General features: G+C 42.8%; 1 protein-coding gene across 2 annotated transcripts in view; it reads right to left on the bottom strand.

The window, feature by feature from the left end:
• The window catches only part of cdin1 (CDAN1 interacting nuclease 1), a 60,226-nt gene that overhangs the window by 33,604 nt on the left and 14,424 nt on the right, over nucleotides 1–12,198 (bottom strand). For both annotated transcript variants that reach the window (XM_061062498.1, XM_061062497.1), the window contains 3 exons: nucleotides 11,768–11,828; nucleotides 8,632–8,704; nucleotides 133–212 (listed from right to left, as the gene is read on the bottom strand). In XM_061062498.1, the coding sequence (XP_060918481.1) occupies nucleotides 133–212; nucleotides 8,632–8,704; nucleotides 11,768–11,828 (214 nt within the window). The remainder of the gene's footprint in view (nucleotides 1–132; nucleotides 213–8,631; nucleotides 8,705–11,767; nucleotides 11,829–12,198) is intronic.

The following is a 12,198-nucleotide window of genomic DNA, read 5'->3' on the forward strand; positions in this document are numbered from 1 at the left end:
ATTGCAAATCGTTTTCCCCCGTTGGTCTTGTTTGCGTTTCATATGTCACATAGTGGCATCGATATTCATTTTAAGTCTCTTTCATAACCAGTATGAAACTCCTCACAGGAGCTTTAGAGTTGAAACACTCACTTGGTAGATATTTTTGGCCAAAATCTGGTCTGGAATTAGCGATGGCTCCTTCAGCATGCTGGTGAGGACAGTTTTAGAGGCTGGGGACAAAACACAGAGGCAAGAGAGGAAGAAAAAAAAAATACACATTAAAGGGGACATATTATGAAAAATCCACTTTTACAGTGTTTTGGAACATATATTTGTGTGACCTGAGTGTCTACCATCCCCCAAAATGTTAAATAAATTCATCCAGTCCTTTGTTTGTAGTCCGCATAAGTCTTACAACACCGAGAAAAATGCTCCATTTCAAATTTGCTGAACTTGTGATGTCACAAGTTGGATTCTGGTAAAGAAAAATCCCCTCCCCTCCCCTGATATCTCCACCCATGGACTCCACCTCTCAACCTAGAGCAAAACCTTTTTGCAGGTCTGCCATCTTTATTCTCGCTAGCGAAGTTGTGATGTCTACCGGGTAAACTCGGCGCATTTAAAGAGACACACACACCAAAACGGAGTGCTCTCAGAGAGCTGGTTTATACAGGGTCACAATCCTCCTCTGGTGCTTGATTCATGTTATATTTTGACCAAAGCACAGCACAGATGTTTCATTTCGACCACAGGGGGACTGTTTGAAAAGGTAGAAAAGGGGGTATAATATGTCCTCTTTAATACAATTATGCAAAACATATAAAGCAACAGCCTCCCTATCCTATAAGTATAAAAAAATATATTGTCTGATTGCTGCATTAACTTTAGAGCACACATCAAAAATAGACTGCACAGGCAAAAGAGACGTCTGACGTACTGTTTGTGCAGTATTTCCATGTGAGTCCATTAGATGGCTGTTTGGTGTCTACACAGATTTTCTCTAGATAAATGTTTCAGTCCACAGCACAGGAGCCCCATGTACTTTATCTATGTTATGAACGCTGACTATTCTGCATCTCTCATCCCCATTCTTGCTCAACCAACATTATAAATCAGGAACGGGAAGCCTGCTGGATTGATCGGCTGCTACCGCAACAGCAAAAAAAAAAAAAAAAAAAAAAAAAAAAAAATCCTTAAATCATTTCTTAAAAAGATTTGGATTCAATGGATTGTATCATTGTGTGACGAAATGGTCGAGGCACGCCATTTTAAGTGATGCATGGTCCTGACTGACTGGCAGCGTCACAGACGGCACGAGGGAATGTTTCTATTCACATTTCAGGCATGGATGGTGCTGCAGCAGCACTGCACAGAGAGAGCTGAGCCAATCTGGAGCAGGTAGAAACAACACATCTTGTATTAAATATGTGAGAATAGAAAAGGAAAATAATGAATGGGGGCGCCGGTTTAGAGCAGACGCCCCATATACAGAGACTATAGTCTTCAACGGATCAGCGGCAGGTTTGACTCCCGCCCACGACCATTTGATGCATGTCGACCCCCATTCTCTCCTCTCCACATTTCCTATCTCTCTCTCTCTCTCTCCAGGTGTCCTGTCCAATAAATGCAAAATACCCCAAAAATCATCTTAAAAGAATGAATTGAACAATACTTTGGTGTACATTTACAAAATCCAAAGGGATCATTAAGCGCCTGTTGAATGAATTCCATTAAAAGAGAGGCGTTCAGGAAATGTAAAACCCTAAAGACTGCTCTTTCTCTTTCTGTCTGCCCCCTTTACATTTCTTTCACGAGAATCACTCCTTGACAAAACTATCACAGAGAGGACTAACTGCACTGTGATCCCTCATCTACCTTATGATGAAATAAAGAGGGAGGAGGGTGGAGAAGAACAAAGCCCATTCTGCACTCCCTCTCTCCTCTCCTCTCTCTCTCTGTTTCTTCCTCTTTGTCTCCATCTTTCTCTGCCATCTTTTTTACCCCCCCCCCCTCCTTTCTTTCCTCTCTGTTTCAGTCTCTCCCAGCCACGGTACTCCCCCAGCCCAACCCATATAACCTCACACGCACTCCCTGTTAAGAGCTGCAAGGCACAGGGCTGTGCTTTATTTCTTTGCTCATTTTTCTCAGAGATTGGTACCTTCGCACGCAGATCCATACCCAGCTCGCTCCGTGTGCAGAGCAGCGCGGGCGGCGGTGAAGAAAGAGGGTTATATTTTCCCCTTGAGTTAGGACACCTCATGACAAATGATAATGGACAATCAATAAAGCGGGAAATATGAGGCAGCAAACTTTATGAAGCCAGGAGACATATTACTCCCCAACAACACTGGTTTCCCTTAACAAAGTCACTACTCGACTGTGCCTAATAATCTGAAGGAAAATCAAAGGACCCGCAACCACATCAGCAATATTGGCAACTTATTCCACTTTAATGGCATTTTGATTGATTTTTCCCCCTCTTCCTAATGGTCGTTTTATAGATTTGACGCTGCTTCTGCAAAACAGTAGTGTGTTATAAACCTCCCTGAAGGCAAACAGCAGCCATTAAAGCTCTTGTCTTACTAGCGCTCATAATTGGAGGTTGACCACCACCACATTTTGGTCTCTCACATAACACACACAAACACACACACACACACACACATGTCCAGGACTCTCTCTCCTTGTCTCCCCAGACCTTTGATGTTTTTTGGTGGATGGCCATAATAAGTGATAGGATCCCTTTTCTGCTGCTCCTTCTGAGCGATGGGGTTAAAAATAGCCATAAAGAGGTGACCTTGGCGCTGACATTGTGGAATTTCAGCCAAGCATTGACCTGATGAAAATGGAAGGCCGGGCGGCTAATAAATCAGGATGCTTTTAAAATGAGTTTACCCTAATGCCCATTCATCACAGGCTGTAATGCCATTTGCAGGCCCAGGATTCGCTGCCGTGCACAAACACAGCAGTAAATAACAACAGGGCCCTTGCATCCCTCGCATCGTTGCAGCCTCCAACATCAGCATACATTTATTAAAGACGCCCCCGCCTTGCACGGCAGCACTCCTCTGTGACACCCTGAGCTCCTCTCTGCCACACACACACACACACACCGCGCTTTTAAAAAAACACACACAGGAGGCACACACAGGCGCGCACATAAAACACATACGAGGAAAATAAAAAGCATAATCTGAAGAACACCAGACGCAGGGAACAAAGCCCTGCAGCGCGACTTTGCACCTTGTAAACATTCACCAAATTTACTGTAATTGTCGCATGTTGGTATAAATTCTGACTAAGGCGCCGTATCACACCGTCAACATCTGAACAGAGGAAGAACAGAGAGGAGGAGAATAAAAGATGTGAAACGCTACGCCTCCATTGGGATTTGCTAAAGAAAACAAGCAGTGTAAACAAATCACAAGCCTGTTTTCATATGCAACCCTGAAACAAGATAAACTCGAGAAAGCAAGGTAACAGCAATATAACCTTGATTTCTTATTGCTTACTTGTGTCATTTTGTAACCACTCTTCCTTCCACTAGGGTGAAAAAGTCATTATCTCAAACACAAAAAAAATGTCGAGAAACCTCATTAGATGGGAACATTCGTTGAGGGAGGACCGTAATAAACAATAACGGATGACGATTGTTATTGCGCCTGACACTGATGAGCTCCTCTGCAAGTTTGTTTATTAATTAAAAAGCCCACTTTTTCCTGTTTTGGGGAGGGGGCTCCTACCCATTTCCTCCTGCCCACACCCCCCTGCATCACACACTCCCCATGCACAAGCCATTGAGCTGTGGAGGGGCCCTCGTTCATCAAACTTCATGGAGCAAGGGAGAGACAGGTCCTGATAATGTGCGCCGCTAAAGCTGATTTTCCATGATGAATCTCGGAGCATATAAATTGGCTAATATCTGAAAACATTTACAGATACTAGAGGAATTGACTACTTGTGGGACATGATGGATGAGGCTCCGCCACGCTGGCCGACAGCTCTGCAAATCTCTGCGGCTGCCTAAAGCCCTCATTTGATTTTCCAATTTACTCCTTTTAAATTTATCCTCCCGTATTGAAAAAAAAAACAGAAGATGGGAAAGAGGGGAGAGAGAATAGGAGAGTAGAGAGAGTGGGAGATGAGAGGAAGGGAATAAATGTGTTTTTTTTTTTTTTTTTTTTTTTTAAGTATCTGTGGTGGTGTGTAGGTGCTAGTTGATGATATGAGGTGGTATCTCCTGTGCAGGAGGAGCCCAGTCCCTGAAGAGGTTACTGGGGCAGAACTGATCTGCTTCCACCTGATTCTCCCTGATAGCAGTGAGATGAGACTCTACATTGCTGTGTGTGTGTGTGTGTGTGTGTGTGTGTGTGTGTGTGTGTGTGTGTGTGTGTGTGTGTGTGTGTGTGTGTGTGTGTGTGTGTGTGTGTGTGTGTGTGTGTGTGTGTGTGTGTGTGTGTGTGTGTGTGTGTGTGTGTGTGTGTGTGTGTGTGTGTGTGTGTGTGTGTGTGTGTGGCTTTAGTAATAGTAGATCTGGGAGGCTCTGCTGTGGAGAGAGGCTTCCTAGGTCAGGCCATTAGACTGTGGCAGAGGCTGACTGGAGCTTCTCTACTGAAAAGGAGTAATTAGTATACTTGTCAAGTGAAGTGCCACGCTGCTGCTTACCTCCTTTTGCACCCACCCTTTGCATGCATACACACTCGTGCAAAGAAAAAAAAAAACACCCATCCTGCCTTTCCCTTCTAACTCCCTCCCTTCTCGCTAATGAAGTGTCCTGGCTCTCATTATCTGAAAAAAAGGCTGCAACACTGGAGAGGTGAGAGAAGAAGAAGAAGAGAGGTGCACTTGAAGACAAGAGAAGAGGAACCATAACAATCAGAGTGGAAGTGGAGTTTTTAGTGGATAAGAGTAGAATACAATATTCAGTTATCAACACGTCTGATCTGCAAAACACTGAAGCTATTATGAATTCTGTCAAAGAACCCAAGGATCGTAGTCGACGCTAACATTCTCACAGTGTTAACATCAAACGCGGGACATTTATAACCTCGCGTACAAGGCTTCTGTAAAGGAATGTGACAATAAATCTTAAAGGCGGTCGAATCACATAGTTACAAAACATGGAGCGGCAATCTAATCTGGAGCTGGGCCTTGGGAAAATGGAAAAGGTCAAATAGCTAGCAAAATTGCCTCCTCAAAAAAAAAAAGTATGTCTAAATCTAGAGGCACATCAAGTCCTGTCAAAGGAGGAATAGAGGAAAAGATGAAGAGATAGTAGCAGGAGGGGAAAAGGAAGAGCTGGAGCTCCCCCAATGTGCCTGCTAGAGACTTCCAAGAGGTAGCATCGGCCAACACTGAGCAGGAATGACAATAAGGATGTTTCATTTACAGAACCTCAAAGTGGGCTGAGACATTAAGATTTAATAAACAAGGAATCTAATTTAGAAGATATTTCAATATGGAAAAGATATGAAACAATTTTTAAATAATATTGCGTTGCAGTGGTTTATAAATCAATTGTCTGCTTCAATTAGGGATTTTATTGTGTTTTAGTCATTATTTACATTGTTTTTTTTTACTTTTCTATCGTTCATTTTTGGGCCTTTTAGTCTTTATTAGAAAGGACAACTGAAGAGAGACAGGAAATGTTGGGAGGAGAGCTGTCTTTGTTGTGTTTTCATAATTAACAGACAATGCACAACCTCATTAGTCAGACCTGGTGTTGTAGTACTCGAAATCGGTCTTGGTCGCAAGTCAAGACCGGTCTAGAGACCACTTTTTGAAGGTCTCGGAATCTAAAGCATTTCAACTTGGTCTCAGAAAGGGCGGACTCCGGATTTTAAATCAAGACCGGTCAAGACCACCAGTGATTGGCTATTTTTCCACATCATTGCTGTGAAAGAAGGAATAACTTCAATTCAGTTCAAGTCTGATTTTTATCCCCCGGTTACGGCCGCAACCTTCCCGGTGTTACGGTCAAAGTGAGATGAGGATTTTTCTGTGATATTTATGGTTTTGGACTTGACTCTGTCTCTGCCCTGCCTTTGTCTTGACTCGGTCTCGTTCCCTAAATGTCTTGGTCTTGTCTCGGTCTCCGAGCACTCTGGTCTCGTGTATGTCTCGGTTAGTGTGGTCTTGACTACAACACTAATCAGACCCCAATGTGGGACATCTACGAGACATAAGTCAAACATCAACAACCCTTAAAGGAACCCTGTCATACATTAACGCCTCCTCTTTTGGATCAGAATGCTTGATTCTTTTTTCCTAAGAGCATATCGTGTAGCTTTTTGTGACCTTAAAATGGTGAATATAAAGTGCCAAAGTGCACATGTGACCTTTCCTCCCTGACTGCCTGGTCAGTTTTCATGAGACGGGGAGCATTATGGATGTTGATATCATATTCAATACGTGATAAACCTGCTTTGAATGTATTGATTTATTTACAAGCGCCACCAGATAGTCTTTCATTCTGCTTGACTGATGCGCTCTCCAATACTTCTGGTGCAAAGAGGGAGGAAGGGAGGAGGGGGGGGGGGGGGCAGCTTGTTGTGTCGTCATATTGAGGTGTGTTTGTGGTGCTGGAGTGTGTAGCTAGTGAGAAGGAAGGAAGGAGAGAAGGGAAGGGGAGGAGGGGGGGGGGGGGGGAGAACAAGCGAGCAAAACAAAACAAGGAAGGGACAGAAAACAATTTAAAACTGTGTATTGATCCAGCACTAGTGATTGTACATATATTCCACAGTCCCAAAGGCCCCATTCCTGTGTCTCTTAAATGCAAAGGGAAAGAGAAGGGGAATAAAAAAACGATGGTGCGAGGCAAAGGCAAGCCACTCACCCAGTTGGGGGTAATGTCCCTTATATAGAAGTCTATTGATCTTTGCAGCTCGCCTGCCCGCCCTCCCTCTGGGGTCCGACAAAAACACACAAATACACACACACACACACATGCACACTGAAGCGCGCGTTCTGCTGCTGGAGGGGGGCATGACGGATTTGCCTGACAATAGCGCTGAACCAACCTGTTGGCTAATTGCCAGCGAAGACAATTATCCTTGCATTGTTTCATAATGGCAGCACATTACTGGAGTCGAATATACACAGAGGGAGATTGGAGGGTTTGACCGCGCAGTCCGTGTGGGCAGCAGTTCTTTTGAAAAGGCCGAGCGGGTCACGAGGAGACGGCAGAGGAGCTCTGTCAAAACAGGAGTCAACCTTGAAAGCGACCGACTCTACAGCTGGAAACAATGGAAAGGTAGCGTATGATGCCGTCGTTATTTACGTCGGAGTCATATAACAGGTAGCACTTTAAATAGTAGTTATAAATGTGAGCCTGTAAGAGTGTTCTTATCACGGCATTTAGGGGGATTTGGATCTATGATGATCTCCTTAAAGACATCTATATTCTGTTAAACTCTGTTAAATCAATTCATACAAGAAGAACAACAACTGCAGCATTACTCACTAGCATGCAAACGCCTTAATTCTGCATGCTTCCAACACAGTTCTTTGAAATTAAACAACAATCATCCTGGAAGTTTCATCTGCTACAAATCTATTCTGAGCAATAATAAAGCATGTTTGCACTGTAAGGAGATGGAGGGATGCAGGGTGCTATTATCTGAGACGGGAGTGCTTCTCCTGGATGAATGCCCTGTTCTACAAGCTGCTCAGACGACTATTTTGACAGGCAGTGGATAACGGCGGGTCCAAAGCAATCACATCTCTGACTTTGACAAATGGCTGTGCTGTGGAGAAGTTGAAAATAACACACATCCACTTTAATCTCTTTCTTGATTAAATTGGAAGCACGTCTTTTTGACATCGCGCGATTCACTCTCGGAGCACTGAATACCGCGCGGCTACATATGCACACGTACACAAAAAAAAAAATCCTCGGGAAAGACCTATTCAAAAGGAAATGGAATGAGGTGTGAGAGTGAGGTCGGGATTTTCAGATTGATGGCTTTTTGAATTAATTAACAAATGTAAGACGTAAAAAAAAAAAAGGCATAACCGCAAATCGTGCAAATATTTGTGCCAAAACTACCACTGAAAAAAAAAAGGCGAGAAGAAAGTCCAAGAGAGTAGGAAAATGGAAGACATTAAACAGAATCCGCATGCACAATTTCTGGACAATGTCTTTGACACTTTCAACAAAAATATTTGCATCTGGAATTTTTTTCCCCCCACAGCGTGTCCATCAGCGTAACCCCGAAATTGTTTGCTTTTTCTGCCACACTTTTCTTCAACTCGATTCCCCCCCCCCCCCCCCAATCGGTCTGGAGAAAGGGGAACGGGACGAGGAAAGAAGAGAAGGTATGGCGTAGATGGATGCATTGGGGGAATGAAGCAGGGTGAGGAAAGAAATCAAGGCTGATATAAATAACACTCATGAGGTGAGCTAGCATTGATCCACGCTGCAGTTGAGAGGTGGGTGGTCCTCCGAGTGCTTAATTGCCAGTCATGTGCCCTGGGATGCAGCTTCTTCTAAATGTGGTCTGTCTCTCATTAGGGCTCGGACAGGCTGGAAATGCAGCAGCTAGAATTGGAATTAGGACTCAAGCGGGAAAGGTATTCAAAAGACAAAGTGCTGCGATTAAGACTGATGGACGGGATGATGGAAGGATCCAAGTGGGAAATGCTACTCACGCATTTCGCCCTCAAGGTCCTGGAGGAACCTGTCCAGGATGATGCGAGCCATCAGTGCAGGAGACAGATCCACCTTTTTCACAGATTGAACAAAAACAGAGGGAGTGTGAGTTAATAAAGAACAGGCTACAGCAACAATGGCTAGTTGACTTCAAAATACGGCTGAACTGTTATTCCTCTCTGGGGAATCTTCCATTTGCAAACCTTTAGACTAAATCCCACATTTACAGTTTGATATGAGAGCGTATTTCAAAGAGCCCAAGAATAAGGACACTAAAATTACACAGCTGACGTCACAAAGGTAATAATGATTGTAATGGCTCTAAATTATATTATTGCATCTCAAAACCTTGACCTAACTTTCGACAGTCCCGGTGGCAAATTGCTCTTTGAAAGCCTTGCTTTGCAACAGCCTTTCCCACAGGTACAAGAAATCAGCTATTACGCAGCCAAGTTACCGAGCTGAATTGCCTTCACCTCTGTCAAACGGACAACTCGTAGCGTCTCATCTCGTGGTGAAAAAAGCAGCCCCGCACTATGCCCAGGCTTTGAGACAATGGCGAGCTTTAATCATAGGATGACCACCAAGGCAAAACTGAACGAGCTAACGGCACACACTGCAGGGACTGAGGGAATGCAGTCCGTAACAAGAAGAATAGAACCTGTGGCTGCAGCACTCCTTGAATCAAAAGACACCAAGAAAGGTGTGCAATGTTTTTGGTTTCGGCGCAGGAGGAAGCCCCTGACGGGTACAGAAGCATAAATGACGAATCCTACAGGCGTCAACTGATCACATTCGAGGCAGAAAGATGAAAATGTCCAAACATTATAGATATATCACCATTAAATAATTGGAAATGTGTCTTCAAATTGGGCTTAAATGGCGGGTCCAAAAATGTTCTTGCATTTGCCCTGGGTTTAAACAATACACGCTGCAAATACGATGAAACATGAAGTCTTTCACTACTAAATTTCACAGATTTTTTTTTACTATAGCGGGAATTAAAACATTGCTTGAAGTGATCTTAGCCAGCTCGTTATGAAACACAGTTTGGCCAGCCATATATCCTAAATTTTCTTGCCAGCATAATTGGAGAGCAAAAGAGAATTTGCCCTCAGCCTACACCGAGACTTGTGTGTTTCATCTTCCTCTGATGCTTCCTGCTAACGCTGGGAGCAGAGACGCCTCTGTCTAAACAATGTCTTCTTACCCTGAGTAGTATTTGTTAACATCTCCATAACATTGCTCTAAGAAGGCGGCTTGTGAAAAAGAAAAAAGCCAAACATGCCTATTATAATTAAGGCCAGACGAAAAGTTTATATCTTCATTAAGACCCTTGGTAGCATATTGGAGTTAGCATTTTTTTTTTTAGCTCTCTTTAAGTAGCCCTCTTTTCCTCTCCTTTTTGTTTTCCTTCTCAATCTTCTCCTCTTGGTGCTTATTTGTCTGCTCTCTCATAAAATCTCTGGATAACAAGAGAGCATCAGAGTCCTGGTAACCTGCCTCAGAGCTGACACATGAGAAATGGCAACATTACCAACCCTGGCCCCAGCCTGAATAAAAAACACCTGATTAGTTCAGGTACTTGGGTCTCCCTAATTTTCATATTAATCATGAGTCCATCTCCATTCACAAGTCAGCACTTCACAAGTTGAACATGTGACTAAGATTCACAGAAGCTTGAATTCCTGCAACAAAAAAAACAAAACCCAGTTATCGGTTAGTAAAACTCTGATTTTATTAGCCCCAGATGCTAATGGCTGTTACATACAGTTCAACTGTAATACACCTTGTATGTTTGAGTAACCTTTACATAAAACTCCATATAAAGCATGCAAAAAAAACAGCAAATGTGGAGCTTAAGGCCCTCATTCATGGAACACTTCTGGGGGCAAAAGAAAAAAGGAATCCATGAATACTTTTCATCATTGTTAATCATTTCCCTCTGTTGGAGATATATTGTCTCATAAAGGGATGAAACTACATCAATTAGCGGTCTGGGAGACCATGAGTGCTTGGTTTAAATGTTAAGTAGCATATTAAAATGACAGTTAAATGGTTCATAGACAGTTATCTCGGAGCTGGATTTAATCCTTTAGAGGAAAAAAAAAAAATCATGTGTCAATTAAATGGAGAATGAATAATGGCAGTTAGCTTTGAGGTGCCACTGATGCATGTGAGCTACTCTGGTTTTTAGATGAAGAAACCCTTGAATCTGGTTGCCTGCTGTTAACCACCAATAAAAATTTAAATGTGCATTTACATATTTTAAAAAGGTTAGACGGCATATTCTAACAACCAAAATAAGAGGGAACTAACAATAAAGACTAACATTATAACCAAGTGGACAATAAATTAATAAACACACACGTCTGAGCTTCCCAAAATCTGCTGAAATGCTGTTCAAAATATCGTAACAATCTAAAATGTATTCCATTAAATACGGTAAATCTGCCTTTTAGCTGTGTTTCTGTCTAAGTAGAAATTTCTGGTAGATTTGTTGTTACTACAATAATGATAATAAACAGACTATGTGCAATGCTTAAAGAACACGAGGGCCAATTAGAATATCAATGTTCACTTGTGTGAAATGTAGAAACTTTGCCAAGTGAATAAAGAAGCTATCCCACAACACACAAACAAACATCAACCACTCTTTATTCACATTTATTTTGAAATTGTATTTAAGTCAACATAAAACTCTATGTCTTCACCCTGCAAAGTACAGATGCTACGCTGGCCTCCTGCAGCGGACAAGTGACGCAGTGATGAAGAGAAGAATTCACCACTGACCCTGCCCTCACCTGTCCGCAGTTTGCTGCAACTCTGCTTGAAGTGCAATTTGGAAAATGACAAAATAAAACACCCAAAAAGTATTTTCACATCTGCCTAATGGAGGCGAGAGCTAATTACATTAAATAATTGATAATGGAGGAGACCATTTTACCAATTTGGATAATGGCAAACAGACGAGGCAGGGAGCTGAACCTGCAGCAAAGTCGTACCACTTCATTTTTTTTTTTTTTTTTTTAGAAAAAGTGACCAACAGTTGAGGAGTTTTTGTTTTGTTTTTGTTTGATGATAAGAAAATAGAAAAAGGGAGAAAAAGAAAATGAAAAAAGGTTTTGCCATTACCTCTATGGCCAGCTCCAGCAGGACATGAGCAGAGGGATGGGCCTTGGCCTGGCTCAGATACCTTCATTATAACAAAGAACAACAACAGCAATGAAAAAAAAGAAAAACATGGGCCACCAAAGGCAGACAGAAGGGTAGAGGGGAGTAGACCAGGCTAGCCAAGACATGCTAATGTCCCTGATGACTTTGCCCTCGGTGGCATATGGCAGGCTCGGTGTGGTTAAAGCAGCACTGCTTGAAGGGCTTCAAATTTCCTTGAAGCCAGACAAGCATATGATAGTTAGTTAACCCCTGCCGCCCAAAAAGCCTTTTTTCCCTCGCCAGCTAATACTGCAGCTCCCCACAGATCTTCCCCAGATCATCTCTGAGGTTTGTTGTTGTAAGTGGATTAGAAGTGCATTATCCGGCCTTGTTTTCCCCAGAACAATGGT

This window comes from Labrus mixtus, chromosome 18 (assembly GCF_963584025.1).
Source record: "Labrus mixtus chromosome 18, fLabMix1.1, whole genome shotgun sequence".
NCBI lineage: Eukaryota > Metazoa > Chordata > Actinopteri > Labriformes > Labridae > Labrus > Labrus mixtus.